Genomic DNA, 18423 nt, shown 5'->3' on the forward strand with positions numbered 1-18423 from the left:
CTATGTCCCCGGCACAGGGCTGGGCACACAAGAAGTCCTTAGGGATTGAGATTTCCAGAGTTGGTTGGTGCCCGCCACCTGACTCAGTAGAGACACCTTTCAGCAGATCCCTATTCTGGTCTCACTCATAAGACAGTAACATGGTTCTGCCCGAAACCCTGAATTTTTCAACACTGACCACTCAGTTTCTACCACTCGTCATTTCTCATTTGACTTTGCTGTCAGCCCCAGGAAGAACACAAGACACGGGTTGACTGTACCATGTCCCAAGTGGGCACTTGAAACACAGCATGCTAAGCCTCTTCTCTGCATACAACCCTCCATGGCTCCCTCGTGCCCTTGGATAAAAGCCCAGCTCACTCACTTTGGCCCTTTGGCCTACGAGGCCCTGTGTGAGCAACCCCCACCCTCTACTGCTTTGCTCTGTTGAGCTTCTATTTCCTTCCTCTGGCTAAAGACACCTTGACTTTCCTCTGAGGAGCCCCTCTACTACCAGCTCTAGGCAGGGGTCTGGCTGCTTCTGAGCACCAGTGACTGGGTCAGGGATGGTCACATGACTTCTCTGTGCCAATAAGGGTCTGTCTTGGGACTTTTGCCAAAAGTTGGCAATGAGGAACTTTCTGGTGCAGAAACTAGGCAAAGGGAGGAGCAGTTGGAACTGCTGGGGTCATCACTGCCATCAGGGAGTGTCTGATGAAAACTACTGGCTGAAACTATTCAAATCACACGGAAAAAAGCCAAGAGGAGATGGCTGGCTGCCCGGATTCAGCCATACCTGAAGTCAGGCACCCCATACTATTAAGGAACATAAACGAATGTTTTCTCTCCAGTGTAGGATTATGAGTCCTAATACAGCAATTCTCTTGCTAATTCTCCACCACCCCCAAGATAGCAGCCACATGGAAATTACCCACGGTTCTCTGAAGGCCCGTCATGCACTCCTATCCCCAGACTTTTGCCCGGACATACCCCAAACCCGGTCAACTCCTACTCATCTTTCAAAGCCCAACTCCAGCATCATTTTTCTGGCTCCCCTCCCACTATCTTCTGGGCTCCGCAAAGCAACGGTTTCTCTCGTGTTTTGCGTCCGATCCCGTACCCGCCACAGACAGGGGCTCCATGTGTCTCCGTGTCCAGCACTGGGCCTGGCACAGAGTAGGCACAGGTCAATGACTGTTTATTGAATAAATGTACTACTGGAGTAAGAAGTGGCTTAGAGTCTGGTATAACATGTGGGTGGGCACGTGAGTGGATGAATGGGGCACCGATATAGGAACTGGGGGCCTCCTGGATGAGGCCGAGTTCTGTCCTGCCCTCCGCCGCCGTCATCCTTGACCCTCACACCCCCACTACACCCATTCTGCAGCTGAGAAAACCGAGGCTCAGAAAGGAGGAACCACTGGCCCAAAAGTCACACACCATCTCCTCCTCCTCTGACTCGCAGGTGAGGGCAGGGAAGGAAAAGCCCGGGGTCAGCGTGGGGGAGGGGGACTCTCCTAAATTTATTGGGCGACAGGCTGCAGGTGAGGGGGCTGACAAGAGGAGGGGGGTGTAATAACTTAAAAACCGGAGGTGACAGCGGCAGCTCCTCGAGAGATCTCTGCAGAGGGGAGGGTGTGGGGGTATTTACAAGGATTTGTACAAAGTGCCCCGCGCCAGCCTGGGGCGGGAAGGAGGGGGTGGGGTTCGAGCATGAGGGGAGGGGAGGGGAAGGGATCTGCCTCTCTGACTCCCACTCCCAGCCCCCATTCTCCAGTCTTTAGGCTCAGCAACTCTTCCTGCCCCCGCCCAAGGCCTAATTCTTGAGCTCTGGGGTGGGGGTGGGGCAGGGATGGAAGAGTTTCCTCAGTTTCCCTTTCTCCCCCTGCCCTGCTCCCAAAGTCTCCTGGGGTGCCCCCCTGGCACGGTGAGGGCGGACAGGGCCGGCTGGAGGCTCCAGGAAGGGGCCAGCTACCCTCGCTCAGCCCCCTCACTCTTCTCTCATGCCCAGTGGCCCCGGGAGAACAGCATGAGGGACAGTCTCTGTCCCCACGTCGAATTCGCGGGAACGAGGTGATGACAGAGGGAGACGCCCCTCCCTGACCCCTCTCCGTGCTGTGGAGGTGAAGGGGACGAGGGAGAAGATGAGGAGGGGACCCGGGCCGTGGCGGCTCAGAGCTCGAGGTCGTTGGAGATGCGGGTGACGAGGGTGCGGAAGGCCAGGGCGGTGCCCGCCACGCGGCGGAAGAGAACTCCCCGCAGGCCGGGCCGGGGCAGCTGGCAGACCTCCACTTCGAAGTGGGACAGGGGCTCGGGCCCGCCCGCACCCCCGTGCAGGCAGGCCAGCAGGAACGGCTGTGGCTGGCGGCAGCGGCAGCGGGCGGCCGCGGTGGCCTGGCGCAGAGCTGCCATCAGGGCCTCAGGCGGGCGTGAGCTGGTCAGCTTCACACTCCAGGGGAATCGGAGTAGCCGGGGGGCGGTTTCCGTTTGATCCCAAGGTAGATGGCAACTGGGGCGGGAAGACATCAGCGGTCAGACACGGCACAGGAGCGGGAGGCCACCCACTGTTCCCACTGGGGACAGACTCCTGGCCGTCCCTCACAGCCCGCCACCCTCTCTCAGCCCAGGGACGGTGACAGAGGTTCGGCTGTGTGGGTGGCTGCCCAGCTGGAGACTATACTACCCAGCCTCCGCCGCAGCCAGGCGCCGCCTTGTCTCTAAATTCCGGGATGCGAGTGGAAGCGATGCGGGCAACCTCCGTCCATCACCTCCTCCCAAAGGCTATCTGGACATTGCTGGGTGCTCTTTGAGTATCTCAATGTCTTGGGATGGGGCGCCGCTGACATTTATTAGGTTCAGGGAGGATACATGTTCTGCCACGTGTAAAAGGCCCCATACAACAAAGAAACGTCCTGCCTAAAGCACCAAGGGCAGGCCTCTTGAGAACCATCGCACACATAGTCTTCCTGGTTTACCCGCGGGCACCCGGGCCTCTCACCGCCAAGCTGGGCACGTGGCTCAGTTCTGGCCAATGAGAGCGTTCCACCCCCCTGCCTCCTGTGATTGGTTCAAGAGGAGCATATGACCAGGTCCCACCAATCAGAGTACTCCACCCATCTGGCCACAGGCATTGGTTCAGGGATAGCCAAATGACTCAGTTCCAGCCAATGAGAGTCAGTCCTGGGACCTTTGGGACTGGTGGGGAGGTCCTTTATTTGCATGGGGGGTTTTTACACATGGATTGTATCAAACCGAAGCAGGGCAGGCAAGGTACAGGGCTGCATGCTTTTGTCAATAAGTGTTACTGGAACCCCGCCATGCCCATTAGTTTTTGTATTGACTGTGGCTGTTTTGTGCAACAAGGGCAGAGCCGAACAGGCATGACAGAGATTACCTGGCCCTCAAAGCCTAAACTATTTACCATGTGGGGCTGTACAGGTAATGCCCAAGCTGCTGCAGCCGTTGTGCCTCGTTGGATGAGGGGGGAAGGAGGTATGACAGCAGGAGCTGGTCATACATGGAAGCGGCTGGACGTAAGGATGGTCAAGGGACAGTGTGCATGGGTGGGGATGGAAATGAGAGGAAGCTGTCCAGAGTCGGGGCATAAAAGGCACGGACAGGGAAAAGAGGGTCCGAGGGAGAGTTCAGGAAGCTGGCCTGGAGGACAAGGCTGAGGTCCCATCTAAAGGTATGGGAGTGGTGGATAGGGGAGGTGCGGACACAAGTAGGGTCTGAGGCTCAGAAGGGAGGGGGCCAATGTAGCGGCCCAGGACGTAGGCACAGGCACTCACCTTGTGACCTCAGGTCCCCCGATTCTCTCAGGTTCGTCTGTGACCCTAAAAGGGGAGAGGGGGGCAGAGTGTCTAATCTGCACATAGGGTGCCCCCTCCCCCAACCCACCGCTTCCAGGACTCTGGGCAGCCCCTGCCTCAGCCCAGGTCCCGGTCCCTTCCTGCTGGCTGGAGCTGAGCTGGGGAGGGCTGGGAGTCAGAATCTGAACTCCCTCTCCATGCCCAGAAGGGGCGTCCCTTTCGAAATGGTTAGTGCAGGTCGGAGGAAAGATACTGAAGAATTTGGAAGTCGGAAGAGAAAGGGGTTGGGCAGAGACACACACCTACAGAGAGAAGGACATGGACACACACACACGCACCCCTCCTTCAGCCTTTGCTCAAACGGCACCTCCTTAGTGAGGCCTGCTCCATTTAAAACTGCACTTCTCTTCCCTGCTCTAGTTTTCTTCTCAGTACTCATTTACTGTCTGGATCTCCGAGGAGAATGTCGACTCTGCCTGGGCTGGGATTTTAGACATTCTGTTCACTCTACTCCAGGGTCTAAGATAGGGCCAGGCACACAACAGGCGCTCAGTGAATAAACATAAATCATTTTCCAAGGATTTCCAGGCATTCTATGCTCAGTCCATATATCACCTTGTTCAGTCCACACGACAACCCTAGGAGGAAGGCACTGTTATGTCTAACCCCACCTTACAGGAGAGGAAAGCAAGGTTGAGTGACTTGCTCAAAGTCACTCAGCAGAGCTGGGGTCTGAACCTTAAGAGTCTGGCTCCAGAGGCCATGTTCATTAAATGAGTAAAATGAACAGCCAGACCCCACAACCAGTCCTCCTCCCGCACACACACAGTCCCCCTCCCCCACCCCTGTACGCACGGGTCAGACATGCAGACAGGGAGGCAGAGGCAGGGACAGCGGAGGGTGGACGGGACTTACTGATCTTGGATCCCTGGGGCAGAGAGGCGCCCGAAACGCAGCGGTTAGAGTTCTGCCGTTTAGAGGGATCGAGGGTAACCCTGTAGTGTGAGGAGGGAGGTGAAGGGTGACGGAGGAGGAGGAGGAGAAAGAAGAGGAGGAGGAGTAGGGGTACAGGAGGCGGAGCAGAGTAGAAGACAGGTTAGGCCCCATTGCCCCCCACCGCACCCCCCCACCCCCAGGTCCCATAGGGCTCACCTTCGGGTCAGTTTGGAGGTCAGCTTGGTGAAGAGGTTGGTGGTAGGGCGGGGCCGCCCAGTAGGCAGGGGTGTGGCCTCGTGGGCCAGGGTAGGAGAGGCAGGGGGTCCGTTCTGCACACCCCCGCCTCCCCCTCCCCCTGCCCTCCGGTCCCGGACCTGACCACCGTGGAAGGTGCTACGGATGGTGGAACCACGTGCCAGGCGGCTCCGCTCCCCTGATGGGGGAGCCAGGCTGTGACTAGAGGGAGAGGCGGGGGGCACCCGTGGGGTACCCGAGCTGTGGGCAGAAAGGGATAAGTCAGAGCGGGGCCTCAAGGCAGGTCAAGGCCCCAGTCTTTCTGATTCTTCACTAACCTGTCCTGAGATGAGAAACATTAAAAAACTTAGAGCTCAGAGACAGGGCTGCCATGCACAGTTGGGCAGGCTGTGTACTATACAACCCTAGCTATTTTACTGACTCTTCTTTCTTCCTAAGTCATCCCTCCTTCAAACTGTCCTTTCTTTAAACTTTACCCACTCTAAATGAATCCTCTCCTCTCCAAACTCAGCAGTTGAATAGGTTCAGATACATTTTTTGATGAATCGCTTGCCATTTGGCATCCAAACCTCACGAACCAAATCAACTTTGCAAATGCTCTATCTGAACTTTCATTACTCGAACTCGGGATAGGAATAGGTGTGAACATCAAAGGCACTTAAACTCACTATGATAATTTTTTGACAGGTGAGATGTCTCAAGATGTTGTGTTGACTGTGGTGGTTTCAGCATCCCAGGACCCTCCTCTAGGCCCTTCCAGTCCTGATAGGAGGGGCCAGACCTACACTTTCTATCCTTCCAAGGACCCCAGGACCAGCCTGGATCTCAAAGAGGGAACCCTGACTGTGGCAGATGCCACTACCTCTCCCTTGGAATCCGTCCTCCTTGTTTTACTTTCAGTAACCAAACTTCCTAAGAATATGAGCCTTGCATATGGCCACCCAGCCAGAGACTACATTTCCCAGCTCCCTTGCAGTTAGGGATGGTCATGTGACTACTCTCCAGCCAATGGGATACAAACAGAAGTACTTTGTCCCATTTCTGGGTCAGGGCTCTAAAAAGCATGCAGCTTGCGCTCCACTCTTTCCATCCTTCTTGCTGGTTAGAAACGGTAGCAGCTGGTGCAGGGGCCTCAGTCCCAGAGCTGGAGCCTCGGGCTGAGTTTGGCAGGAACAATCTGGGTCTTTGGAGGACCCTGCCTGCCTACCTCTGGATGGCTCTATCAGAGAGGACTAAACCTCCTTCTCATTTAAGCCACCATCCCTTGAGGTCTCCTCATTACACCAGTTGAGTCTACAATCTAACTGCTGCCCCATCTCTCGACCAAAGCTGGAAGGCTATGCACTATAGTGTTTACAAATACACAAACTGGAGTCAGTCAGGAATCTTTGCTCTTTGACTTACCAGCTGTGTGGCCTTGGGCGAGTTACTTAACATCTCTGAACCTCATTTCCTCAGCTGTAAATGGAGATACTGGGCTCTACCTCAGAGAGTCGTTAGGGGCATTCAACCAGCAAATACACACCAAGGCCTGGCACACAGTTCCTGCTTGATGAATATTCACTATTCTTTTTATTTAATGACCACAAGATAAGTGCTCACTTATCAATTGACTTCGATGTCACAGACCCTGTGCCAGGCACAGGACGCACTTGATCTCCACCGGATCCCTCTAACGGATCCTAGAGGCAGAGAACATCAGCCCCATCTTACAGAGGAGGAAACAGAGGCTCCAAGACTCACTCAAGGTCATCCTGCTAGCAGAGTGCAAAGGCAAGGTTTACACTTAGAACTCAGGAGCCACAGAATCACTGCTCTCAACCACTCCATACCCTGTAACACGCGTTTGTTGGGTGTTCCCCAGAGGGCACCTTGATGTCGGGCCCTGGAGTCCTAGTGGGAAGGAATGTCATTATCCTGAAGCTGGCCCCACTCCTCACTCCTGGACTTGAACGGTGATGTGAACTAATTCCCACCCCCCACCCTGTTTTTTTAAGTAGGCTCCACGCCCAACATGGGGCTTGAACTCACGACCCTGAGACCAAGAGCCACATGCTCTACCCCCTGAACCAGCCAGGCGCCCCTAATTCATTCCCTTTTTATGCTCCAGCCAGTCTGCACTGGTTTCCCTCACATGCCAGCTGAGAGAGACCGAGCAGACTCAGGAAAACTAGTTTGAAAACCAGCCAACAAGAGGATGTTGAAGCTGTGACATTCTGGGGTTTCTCTCAAGTTCTAAAAATTGATCATTCAAAAAAAAAAAAAAATCAACTCAGTTTCCCAAGTCTCGTAGGCGGAGAGAACAGGGCAGACTGCTTTCCTGGGACTGATGACTAATTAATTAAGAGGGGAAGATTTTCAGGGGGGTCGGGCGGGGTAGGGGAGAGGACACGGGTAGATTCTGACAAGGGAAGGGCACACACACTCCCCAGTCCCCACGGCACCCGTTTCCCACAATGGTTAGCCCCCCCCCCCCCCCCCCCCCCCCCCCCCCCGCTCCTGGCCCCTCACCATACCTGTTCTCTTTGCCATTTGGCAACAGGGATGGGCGCTCAGCCCCAGGGCGTTCTGTGCAAACGTAGGTGTTTCTGCGGGTCATCATGCTGGGAGGGAGGTTGTTCTGTGGGAGACATGGCCAGGAGGGAGTGAGGAGGCGGAGGGACACCCCTTAACCCCCCACTTATCCTCTCTGGTCTCCCTCATTACAATCGAGAGGCCAAGACTGAGCAAGCGATGGTTTACTCTGGGAGAAAGGAAACGTTACCAAGCCATCCTGGCAACTCAGGCTAAGGGTCACGGAGCTGAGATGGGGCGCTGAGGGCGAGAGGGTCAGGGTGGAGCCCAGGGGGCAGCCTTGCCCACTCCTCTCCTGGCTCTGCCTTCTCTGGGTACAAGTCAGCTATGTGAGGCTTTCCGTAGCGTATTTACTCATGGCACACTTGGTGTCTCCTCCCGGCCTTTGCACGGCTGCCCCACCTGCTTGGATAGTCCTCCCACCTTTCCCCTCGACTCACACCTACGTATCTTTCAGCTGTCGGCTCCTAATACAGCCGCCTACATTAGGTGCCTCCTTGGGGCCCCCAGGGCTGCCTCAATCACTTTGTATCGTCAATATCTGTCCCCTTAACCCATCCCCACCCTGCCCTGGACTGCAACCCCCCCTAGGATCAGGGAGTGCCCGTCGGGACTGTGCCGCCTCTCCAAATGTGCTGGGAAGTGAACCCTCGTTTTCTATTCTCTGGAAGTTTCTGTAAGGTTGATGTTATTTCTCCTTTCAGTGTCTGGCAGAATTTCACCCCTTGGAGCCTAGAATTTTCTTTCTGCGAAAGTTTTCAGTTATGGATTCCAGGTCTTGGACAAGAACCTAAGACTGTTCAGATTTTCTGTTTCTTCTCCAGCAAGGTTGGTTATTTGTGTTTTGAAAGACAACTGTCCATTTCATCTAAGATGTCACCTTTATCTCCTAATTTGGGCCAAAGTAACTTTGGCTCCTAATGCCTTCTTACTGTCTTTTTATGTTCGGACAGAGTATTCCTTTTCATCTCTGATTACTAGTAATTCCTGGGGTTCAATGACTGTATTAATCTTTTCAAGAACTGGACTGTAGCTTTGTTGGTTTTCTCTAGTGTACTTCTGCTTGTTCCTTTCTCGACTTCTATTATTTCCTTCCTTCTACTTTGTTGGGGGGGGGCGCTAATTTGCTGTTCTTTTTCTATCTTTTCAGGTGTGTTTTTGCCTAACAACCACCACAGCCTTTATATATTGACTGTTAACTGAGCTGGACGCTGTGGGAGGTTAGTATACGTCCAAGATATTACAAGAGCCTCACAACAATCCAAGACCTCCGATGAGCTCATTTCATGGGATGGAATACTGAGGCTCAGAGAGGTGAAGTTGCTTGCTCAAGGCCACACAGCTCACCAATACAATTGAAAGTTCTGGTCTTAAAACCTCCTCTTAAGGAGCTATGGGAGGAGAGCCAAGTACTACATTCCCCAAAATCCTCTGCAGCTCAGGATCTGCGGTTGAATGGGTTCTGCCAATCTTTGCATTTGGGAAGATCTGGAAGGTGGCAATGGGGCAGCAGTGGCTTTCCTGTCCCCTGTGACTTCTGCTTACATGGGCAAGGTCATGAGATGAGGGTCATTGCCTCAGCAGAGCCCCAGTGCCTGTTTTTAGAATTCCTGGCATCGAGGGGCCCTTCTGGTAGAGAACAAAGTTTCTGAGTCCTGAATTAAGGTCATGACCATGTGTTCTGGAATTCAACCATGCCCCAGCAGTGGCAGCCTCCTCAGTGGGTCAGTTCTGCAGTGTGATGTGTCTTTCCAGTGGGTCTAATCCCCTGCCTGCCCCTCCAGCCCTTCCTACAACTTTGTAAGACCCTCCTTCCCTGTACAAAATCCTGCCTACCTGAAGTGCTTCTTTCTGATGCCGAAGGCTAATTTATATGCTAGTATCCAGCATAAGCTCGATCAGAGAGAGAGAGAGAGCACTCAACGGTCTATGGGATGAAGGAACGAACAGACAGAACAAGGAGTCCTGTGTGGTGGTCTGGGGAACAGCAGGGTCCAAAAAGTGTGAACCCGGCAGTCACACCCCGAGCCCTGGCCACTCACAGGGGTGCTCGTGCTGTCCTTCCGCCGCTCTGGGATCTCTGCCTTGTTGGGGTTGTGGGCGCTGCTGACCATGGGGCTGGAGGGAGGCAGCCCCCGGCTCCCGCTTCCAGCAGCACTGCAGCTCGCCTTCCGGCCTGGCAGGCGCTCCTCCTTCAGCTCCGTCTCCCCAGTGCTGGTTGGGCTGCGTTTGGGGTGCAGGGGTGCGGGGGATGGGCCACCTGGTGGAGGGAGGGGACAGTTAGAGCTTGCTTCACCTCGAAAGGCCAGAAAGCACTCTGGGAGATCCTTGGAACCTCAGAATTCCTCACACAGGTTACAAGCTCTGCGTGGGCCATGCTGACTCCATCTGTCCCAATGATAGATGCACATCTGACCCCCAGCCCCATGGAAATGACCTGATGCCCCTGTAGGTTATTCACTGCAGCGCTATTTTTTCCCTAAGATTTGATTTATGAGAGAGAGAGAAAGCATGTGTTGGCGGGGAGGGCCAGAGAGAGGGAGAAGCAGACTGCCCGCTGAGCAGGGAGCCCAACATGGGGCTTGATCCTAGGACCCTGAGACCATGACCCGAGCCAAAGGCAGACACTTAATTGACTAAGCCACCCAGGCGCCCTGTGTCACTATTATTTTAAAAAATTTTATTTACTTGAGAGAGAAAACGAGCAGGGGGAGGGACAGAGCGAGAGGGACAAACAGACTTCACACTGAGCATGGAGCCCAACACGGGGCTTGATCCCAGGACCCCACAATTGTAACCTGAGCCAAAGTCAGACACTTAACCGTCCAAGCCAGGCAGGTGCCCCACATCAAAATTTTTGGTTAAGTACAAAAGACCGGGAGCAGCCTAAGTGCCCCTTAAAAGGGAATGGCCAGATGAAGTCAAGCTATTTCTGTACAATGGAATCATCTGCAGCTACGAGGAGGAAACTGCTTATGTATCAAGACACAGAGATCTTCAAGATGGACTACAGAGCAGAAAAGGTAGGGCCTGAGGTCTAAGGTGAGCTGTCCTTTGTATAAGAGGAAATCTAGATTTTATTTATCTCTATTTACTTGCTTATATATGAACAACTTAAAGGCTATCATTTTTCCCCTTAAATTTCTTAAAAGAGAATGTTACCTTTATGGTATGTGATTATGTTAGTATTGCATTTATATATGTTTATGTCTCTCTTTCTCTCTTTTTTTTTTTAAACTCTTTTTAGGGAGGAGAGGGGCAGAGGGAGACAGACTCTTCAAGCAGACTCCCCGCTGGGCGTGGAGTCCAAAGCAAGGCTCGATCTGATGGTCTGAGCTGACTGGAACAGAAATCAAGGATCTGACGCTCAAACAACTGAGCCATGCAAGCACCCCTGTTTCTTTTCTTCTTATCTCTTTTTTGTATCTATCATTAAATACACCCCACCCTTGAAAACATGGCTTTGAACTCCATGGGGCCACTTCTATGTGGATGTTTTTTGATAAATACTGTACAGGACTGCAGAGGTCACTTCCCTCCGATTCTCTGAAGGACATTTTCTGTTTTGTGGCTTGCTTTATGGTAAGAATACAGCATATAACACATCGACACAGTGTGTGTTGATGGACTACATTATCAGAGAGGCTCTCAGTCAGCAGCAAGCTTAGAGTTACATTTGGGGGGAGTTGGAAGTTACACGTGCATTTTTGACTGCACAGGGGGTTGGTACCCTAACCCCTGCCTTGTTCAGGGATTAACTCTATATATGAACAAAATTTCTCCCAAACTGGTCTCAGTGGCCACCTCCGAGGACAGCTGGGGACTGGACACGGGTGATCCACGCGGAGCTCGGTACGCAAACGTTCACAGCAGTGTTATTCACAAGCACCAAACAGCGAAAACAGTGCAATGGTCATCAGCTGACGAATGGAAAAACAGAGTGTGGTAGATCCACGAATATGACCAGGCCATTGAAAGGGAGGAGTTGCTTGTCTGCGCTAAAATGTAGCTGAAAACGTTATCCCAAGTGAAAAAATCTGGACACAAAAGGCCACATATTGCCTAATTCCTCTTGCACAAAATGTCCAGGATAGGGGCATCTGTAGAGACAGAGAATGGACTGGTGGTTGCCCAGGTGCTGGGGATGGTGGATGGGGGTCCGGAGGTCAATGGCAAGTTGGGGCTTATGGAGTTTCTTCCTGGGGCGATGAAAATGTGCTAGAGTGGACGGTGGTGATGGCGACACTTGTGACCAGACCAACACCACTGAATCATCCACTTTGAACAGGTGAATTGTATGCTATGTGAATTATATCTCCATGGAGCTGCTTATAGAATAGTTGGGAGGGGTCGCCTGGGTGGCTCAGTTGCTAAGCATCTGCCTTCAGTTCAGGTCCTGATTCCAGGGTTCTGGGATCAAGTCCCAAATCGGGCTCCCTGCTCAGGGGGAAGCCTGCTTCTCCCTCTGCCTGATGCTTATCCCCTGCTAGTGTGTGCACACACTCTTGCTCACAAAAATAAGTAAAATCCTAAAAAAAAAAAAAAAAAAAAAGGAATAGTTGGGAAGATTCGTATTTGAGGAGCGTGTGGGTAAGAGACTTCTTGGAAGTTTCTACACCTAATCTGTGGTGGTGATGGTCAGCTCTATCTTTTGTGGGTGGTATCTTTCAGTTACAGAATGTGGGGTTCAGGAAGGTATCTGCCCAGCCCCTTTCCACTAGGAAGGGTCTTTCAAATTTTCAGTACAGAGGAGAGCCAGAGGGCAGGCTCTCAGCAGCTGTTTTGTGCAATGTGTCCTCCTCTGTCCTGATAATGATGGCTTAAAGCCAAGTGAACCCTGACATGAGAGCTCTATTCCTGACAGGTGTCCAAAGGGATTCCAGCTATCATTGGGCTGCTCTCTAAATTGGAGACAGAAGGGGAAAGATTGGGAAAAAGGGAAGGTGAGATACGTAAGAGAGAAAGGAAAAGCCAGAGGAACAGAGAGGAAGCGAGAAACAGAGAGCATCTACTCTGGATTCTTTTTCGGTTTCTAATCCCTTTCTGATCCTGGCTGTGTGTTCCCACCTCCAAGTTCCCTATAAAGTCCCTGCATCTTTATACAAAAGTCCTCCCTTCTCTACAGTTGGCTTGAGCAAAGGTTTTTGTAGACTGTCGGCCAGACAACCCTGATCTGAAGTTCGGAAGCCTTGGCGCCTGGGATGGCGCATAAGGGTGCGGGACCACACTCACAGAAGTCGCTATGCCTGCGCTGGCGGTGGTAAGTGGAGGAGGCACTCCGTTGTCCTTTGCTGTGGCTGGTGCCTTTGCTGGAGCTCATTCCATTGGTGGTGTCGCTGGGCGCCCGCACCCGTGCCAGGGCCAGCCCCGGGGTGCCCCGGTCCCCACCCTCCTGCAGGAGGATGACAAATGAGGAGCCTCAGCCTCTGTTCCCTCTGCCCCAGAAGTCCCTCCACCCCGGGCATCGCGCATCCCAAATGCCCCTGGCGCCTTCTGACCTCAGTCTTCCTGCCCAGCAGGAGGTAGGTGGCGGTCACTTCGTTGTACTTCTGGCTGGTCAAGGCCTCTTTGATTTCTTCCCGCGTGTATCCCATACCCACCATCACCTCTGGGAGAGGGGGATGGAGAGGAGGTTCAATCTCCCCAGACCCTTCCCTTCCACTCGTTTCTGTATCACACAGCAACGCTGGTTCTTTGGCCTGTTCAGTATCCGTTCCCCTTTCTGCCACCAGCAGAACATTTCCTTGGAAGAACACTCCTTTCGTGCTCAGATCACCTGGCTGACTCCTGCTTGCGCCAAGCCCCAAGGGCAGATACACAATCCAGGTCTGACCAGAGTCTTCCATTCCCAAGGCCACACTGATTGGCTCAGGATAGGCAGATGACCCAGGTCTGGCCATTCAGAACGCTCCAGACCCAAAATCACGTTGATTGGTGGGCATATGACCTGGCTCTGGCCAATCAAAGCATTCTATCCCCAAGGCCAAACCAATTGGCTCAGGGGTAGCCAATGGGCTCCAACCTAGAGCTTCTATTGGAACATTTAGGAAAGTGGCTCCTCTTCTTGATGGGGTGTCCAGGACGCTACTATATACTGTTGCCAGCTTGCTCCCATGGCCAGAGCTGCCTGGGAAAGAAGCCACCACTAAGATTCCCAACAACTAACTCGGAGCACCTGAATCCAGCCGTGCCTGAAGGCCCACACACCCTAGCCTTTTTAGTTATGACGATAAGGTGATAACCATATAAAACTGCTGACATTAACAATTTTTGACCTATAAAAATGGCAGTTTCAAATGGTTCAGCCTATTATTATTCTTATTGGCTTAAGCTAGAAGGGCCTGGGTCTTCTCTTCGTACAACCACAAAAGTACTGATTAATGCAGCCAAGTCTGATGGTGGCCTTGAGGGTTACTTGATAACTCCTAAGGGACTCCTTCAGGGCTAATGCTTAGGGATCAAGAGTTCAAGGGCTCCAGGATGGAGGGTATGGGACCAAAGGGTTGGTGGGGGAGGCACATGCCCACATGGGGGGTTTCCCAGGAAACATGCGGGTTAACGCTGATTTGTGCCCAAACACTTCTAGATGTGATCTGTAATTTCTTTTTGTGTCTTAACAGTCAAAACTAAGTACTGTACATAGAGTAACTCATTTCATATATTCACAACAACCCTATGATAGGTTCTGTGATCGTCCCGTTTTACAGATGAGGAAATAGAAGTACCGAGAGGAAAAGACACTTGCCCAGTGGCAGCACAGGGAGGGGAACCTAGACTTCTCCACTCTCCCTAATCGCCTTGCAAACTTCTCTCATCTGCGGACCAGAGGGACAGGAGCTAGGAAGCTCTGACCCCTGGCTCCCGGGCCCATCGCTCGGAGGAGCTAGGGCACCTGCTCTCCCTGACCCTCACCGATTCGTTTGGTGTCCCCGAAGTCCTCCTCGGGCTCCGTGTATGGCTTCAACTCCTCACCCTCATAGCCAATGTTGATCCATTTGTCTTTCATGATTTGCTGCAGGAATTGGGGGCAGGACAGGAAGGGGGGTAGACAGATGTCAGAAGAAACTGGGGGAAAATACAGTTTCCCACCTTCACGTAGGGCCACGTACCTTGCCCCCCACCTCCAACACCTAATGCCCCAGAATCAACGGCTTGATGACAACTAGCGCCTCCTCACCCGCACCCCCAGCACGCCTGCCGGAGCCTCCCGATGTCACCTCCCTCCTCCGCATCATCTGGGTCCCCGGCACCCTATAATCAGCCTAGGAGCTCATTAGCTAATTACTGGCATGGCGGGGAGTGGGCGAAGCTGTTTGGGGGTGGCATTGAGACAGGCCCCAGAGCCTTTTCCCGGGCTGCCTGGCTCCCCTCCCCCTCCCAACCGTGATCTTAAGACGCCAGACACAGGAGAGGGAAAGGGAGGGCACGAAGGCTGAAATGGGAGGGGCGGGGGGCTGAGGCTTACCTCAAGAGTACAGCGTTTAGCTGGGTTCAGCACCAAAAATCTCCGCAGGATGCTCTCACAGTCTGTTGACATGTAGAAAGGGACCCGGTACTTCCCTCTGAGGACTCGCTCCCGCAGCTCCTGGGGAGGGCAGGGACGGGTTTACTGGGGGAGGGGTCCACCCCACCTGCGCAGCCGCCACACGCATGCGCGCGGGCACACACATCTTCCTCCCCATCCCTCACCGAAGCAGCAGGTAGCAAAACCCCACCCCTCTCTCCTGACCGCAATTGCCCCTTCTGTAGAATGGGAGCCCTGGATACAACTTGATTCCGAGGAAATCTCAGAGAGAGCGAATTCTACAAGCGAGGACCGACACCAGTCAGCATCCGGGGGTTCAGTTTCCTTCTCTGGACCCAGGGCTCCCAGCGCCCACTTGGCAGGCCAGGGTGTGAGTGATTTTAAGTAAAATGCCCAGCGTATGTGTGGCCCAGAGTAAATGCTACTTCAATATGAGGTTTATGAAGGAGGAAGACGGGGGGCGAGGGGAATCCTGCCTACCAGCTTCCCCCCACTCGGATCCCCCTTCTCCTAGGCACTCCTGTCTTTCCAAAGAACTATGAGACCCAGGCGGTCTCAAAGAATGAGAACTGATCTACATGCAGACCTTTTTTAGGTAAAGGGTCTTTTAGGAGGGGCCCTGCCAAGACAGGAAATAAATTCCATGCCCCATGCCATCACAGACCAGGGAGAGCCCCTCCATCCCCAGGAAACGGAGGTGGGCAGGTGGTCTGGGGGAGAGGGTCTCTGAGTGGAACTCTGTGCTGGGGCCTGGGGAGTGGCCTGGGAGCTCCCTTCCCGGGGATTCTCCTTGAAGGGCTGGAAGAGGCCAGAGCCTGGGAGCCTCCTGGGTCTGCACATCAGCACAACCCCGAAGGGTCGTGAATATTTAATAATAATGAGTATCACTTTCAGAGCAGAGCACTTACCCCGGGGGCGGGGCAGTGTTCTAAGTGCTTTTTGCAAGGTACCTCTGTGCTCACAACAAAGCCGTGAAGCAGAGCTATGATGCCCCCTTTTCAGACAAGGGAAACTGAGGCCTAGAGAGGTAAGTCACTTGCGCAAGGAGCGTGTGGCCAGAACACGGCAAGGCGGTCCGGCTCCGGAGCCTGCGCCGCGTCACCACTCGGCACCACACCGCCCCCCTCACAAGCTGGCAAGAAGCAGCCACGGGGCTGTCAACACCATCACCCACCGCTGGTGCGGTTCCCGAGAGTCTATCATACGGGCCAGATGCCGGGTCCCAGGGCCGGGCCTCAGGCACTCAGTTGGGCCCTAAGTCCCTTAACATCCCCATCTTACAGGTGGGGAAAGAGGGGAAACAGGTTCAGAAAAGGGGCTATGTCCCAGGTCACTTCACAATGAAGTGACAGAGTGGGGATCTGCCCCCAGCTGCCTCCTTCACCCTGAAAGGTTTCAGGGGAAACCAGGACAGCAGGAGGTGACAAGGGCCTGGGGCAGCTGAGACGCTGGCCTAGCCTTCGGAAACAGTCTCTTGGCTTCCTGCTTGGGGTTGTTATCCTGTACTTGTGTGTGCTTTGCACACCTGACCTCAGCAAGCCCTTGAATCGCTGCTCTAGGGCCGGTTTCCTTAAAAAATGCAGAACAGAGCGGGAGCCCGAGGCTCAGAGGGGTCAGCAGCTCGGCTGAGGCCTTTGTGGGGAAGGGGCTCCCTCCTCCTCACCACTCAGGTCCCCCTGCTCTTGTGGACTGTCCTCGGCAGCGACTTTCTTGACCTCCTGAGCGCTCCTGCTCGCACCCCTGGAACTCCATCGCGAGGAAACACCGCTCACCCCAAACCAAGGGGGGGACCCTGTGGCACAAGTGGCCTGAGCGCCACAAAGCTCCACAAAGCCAGGCCACGAAAGACAGAGGAAGTGCTCGAGATGAAAAGGGACTTTTAAGACGCCAGTCAACCTTGGAAAACGCGGGAGCCTGAACAAAGACACTGGCGCGGGAGAGAAAGAGCTACAAGGACACTCTCCGGGCGGCTGGGGGCATCTGAGCGCAGCCAGGACTGAACCACCACAGTCCGCCCCGAGCGTGGCTGCGGACAGAAAGGAAACCCCGTCTCGGGAGATGACCTGCTGTGTGTCCCCTTCAGGGACAGAGGGACGTGGCGACTAAGCCCCAACCATTCCATCAGTAACAACGCACCCAGAAAGACCAACAGGGCCAGTGTGCCCTCACGCCCGCCAGGCCGTCTCCCCGGAGGCAGCTCCTTCCCCACAACGAGCACCGGCCATGCTTCTGGCCCAGCTCTGTCCCTTCCCGCGAGGGCAGGGATTCTTCCGTTCAGAGAGCCCGAGTCAAAGGTTGTCGGTCTGTTCACTGAGTTATGCAGGCGTCACCAGGCAGTTCTAGAACGTTTTCATCCCCCCGCCCAACAGAAAGCCTGTCCTCCAACTCCCACCTCATCTGCTTCCTGCCTCTGGATTTGCCTGTTCTAGACTTTTCACAGAAACAGCATCACATAACAGGTGGCTGTTGTGATGGGCTTTTCCCACTCAGCGGGCTCTCGAGGGCCAGCACGCTGGAAACAGAGACTGTTGTGTCTTTGGCTCACACTGTATCTGTAAAGCCCGAAACAGAACCTGACCCCTGCCCCGACCCCATGGCAGGCAATAAATGTCTCCTGAGTGAATGAGCAGGGGAGCTGGGATTTGAACCCAAGCCTGCTGGCTGCGAAGCCTGGGCCCTGGACCCTAACACAGGATGATCCATGTGGGTTGGTCACACGACTGACCATGGGGACCCGGGTCCTGCTGTGTGACCTCAGGCCAGCCTCGCCCCTCTGGCCTTGCACAGAGCAGATGTCGGGGGAGGTGCTGCGGGTCCCTGGGCAGACCCCCCCTCAGGAGATTAAGACTTCCATGACGGCCCTGCACAGCACCTTGAGGTTGTGCCCATCGAAGGGCAGGGAGCCGCTGACGAGGGTGTACAAGATAACGCCGAGGCTCCAGATGTCCACCTCCGGCCCATCGTACTTCTTGCCCTGGAACAGCTCTGGGGCGGCGTACGGGGGGCTCCCACAGAATGTGTCCAGCTTTGAGCCCAGTGTAAACTCGTTGCTGAAGCCAAAGTCGGCGATCTTGATATTGGCCTCGGCATCCAGCAAGAGGTTCTCAGCCTAAGAGGGATGAGAAGGTGGACAAGGGTGGCAGATGGGAGCTTGGGCTCCGGAGCTGCCCTGCTGCCCCCCGACCCCGACCCCATACTGACTGGCCTAGGGCCCTACTCCCTTGGGCAGTAACTTTATCTGTCTGGGCCTAGGTTTTGTCATCCAAAGAAGGAAGGTAATCAGAGCTTCTACCTCACAGGGCTGTCTGAGGATTAAGCGAATCCTAAAAGGTCTAGAACAAT

The 18423-nt window shown here is 54.1% G+C and overlaps 1 protein-coding gene across 2 annotated transcripts in view; it reads right to left on the bottom strand.

The window, feature by feature from the left end:
• Positions 1-1126: 1126 nt before the first annotated feature.
• Positions 1127-18423, bottom strand: part of MARK4 (microtubule affinity regulating kinase 4) — a 28182-nt gene continuing 10885 nt past the window's right edge. The window contains exons 8-18 of one of the 2 annotated variants that reach the window (XM_004767610.3): positions 17954-18190; positions 15022-15141; positions 14469-14568; positions 13055-13164; positions 12789-12948; positions 9599-9816; positions 7499-7602; positions 4944-5222; positions 4707-4786; positions 3771-3815; positions 2274-2488 (exon numbers count right to left, since the gene is read on the bottom strand). In XM_004767610.3, the coding sequence (XP_004767667.1) occupies positions 2424-2488; positions 3771-3815; positions 4707-4786; positions 4944-5222; positions 7499-7602; positions 9599-9816; positions 12789-12948; positions 13055-13164; positions 14469-14568; positions 15022-15141; positions 17954-18190 (1518 nt within the window). In that variant the 3' untranslated portion in view covers positions 2274-2423. Of the gene's footprint in view, positions 2489-3770; positions 3816-4706; positions 4787-4943; positions 5223-7498; positions 7603-9598; positions 9817-12788; positions 12949-13054; positions 13165-14468; positions 14569-15021; positions 15142-17953; positions 18191-18423 lie in introns of both variants that reach the window. The other variant, XM_004767609.3, reaches the window with a different exon arrangement.

Source organism: Mustela putorius, unplaced genomic scaffold (assembly GCF_011764305.1).
Source record: "Mustela putorius furo isolate JIRA1106 unplaced genomic scaffold, ASM1176430v1.1 tig00000196_pilon_pilon_pilon, whole genome shotgun sequence".
In the NCBI taxonomy this organism is placed as follows: domain Eukaryota; kingdom Metazoa; phylum Chordata; class Mammalia; order Carnivora; family Mustelidae; genus Mustela; species Mustela putorius.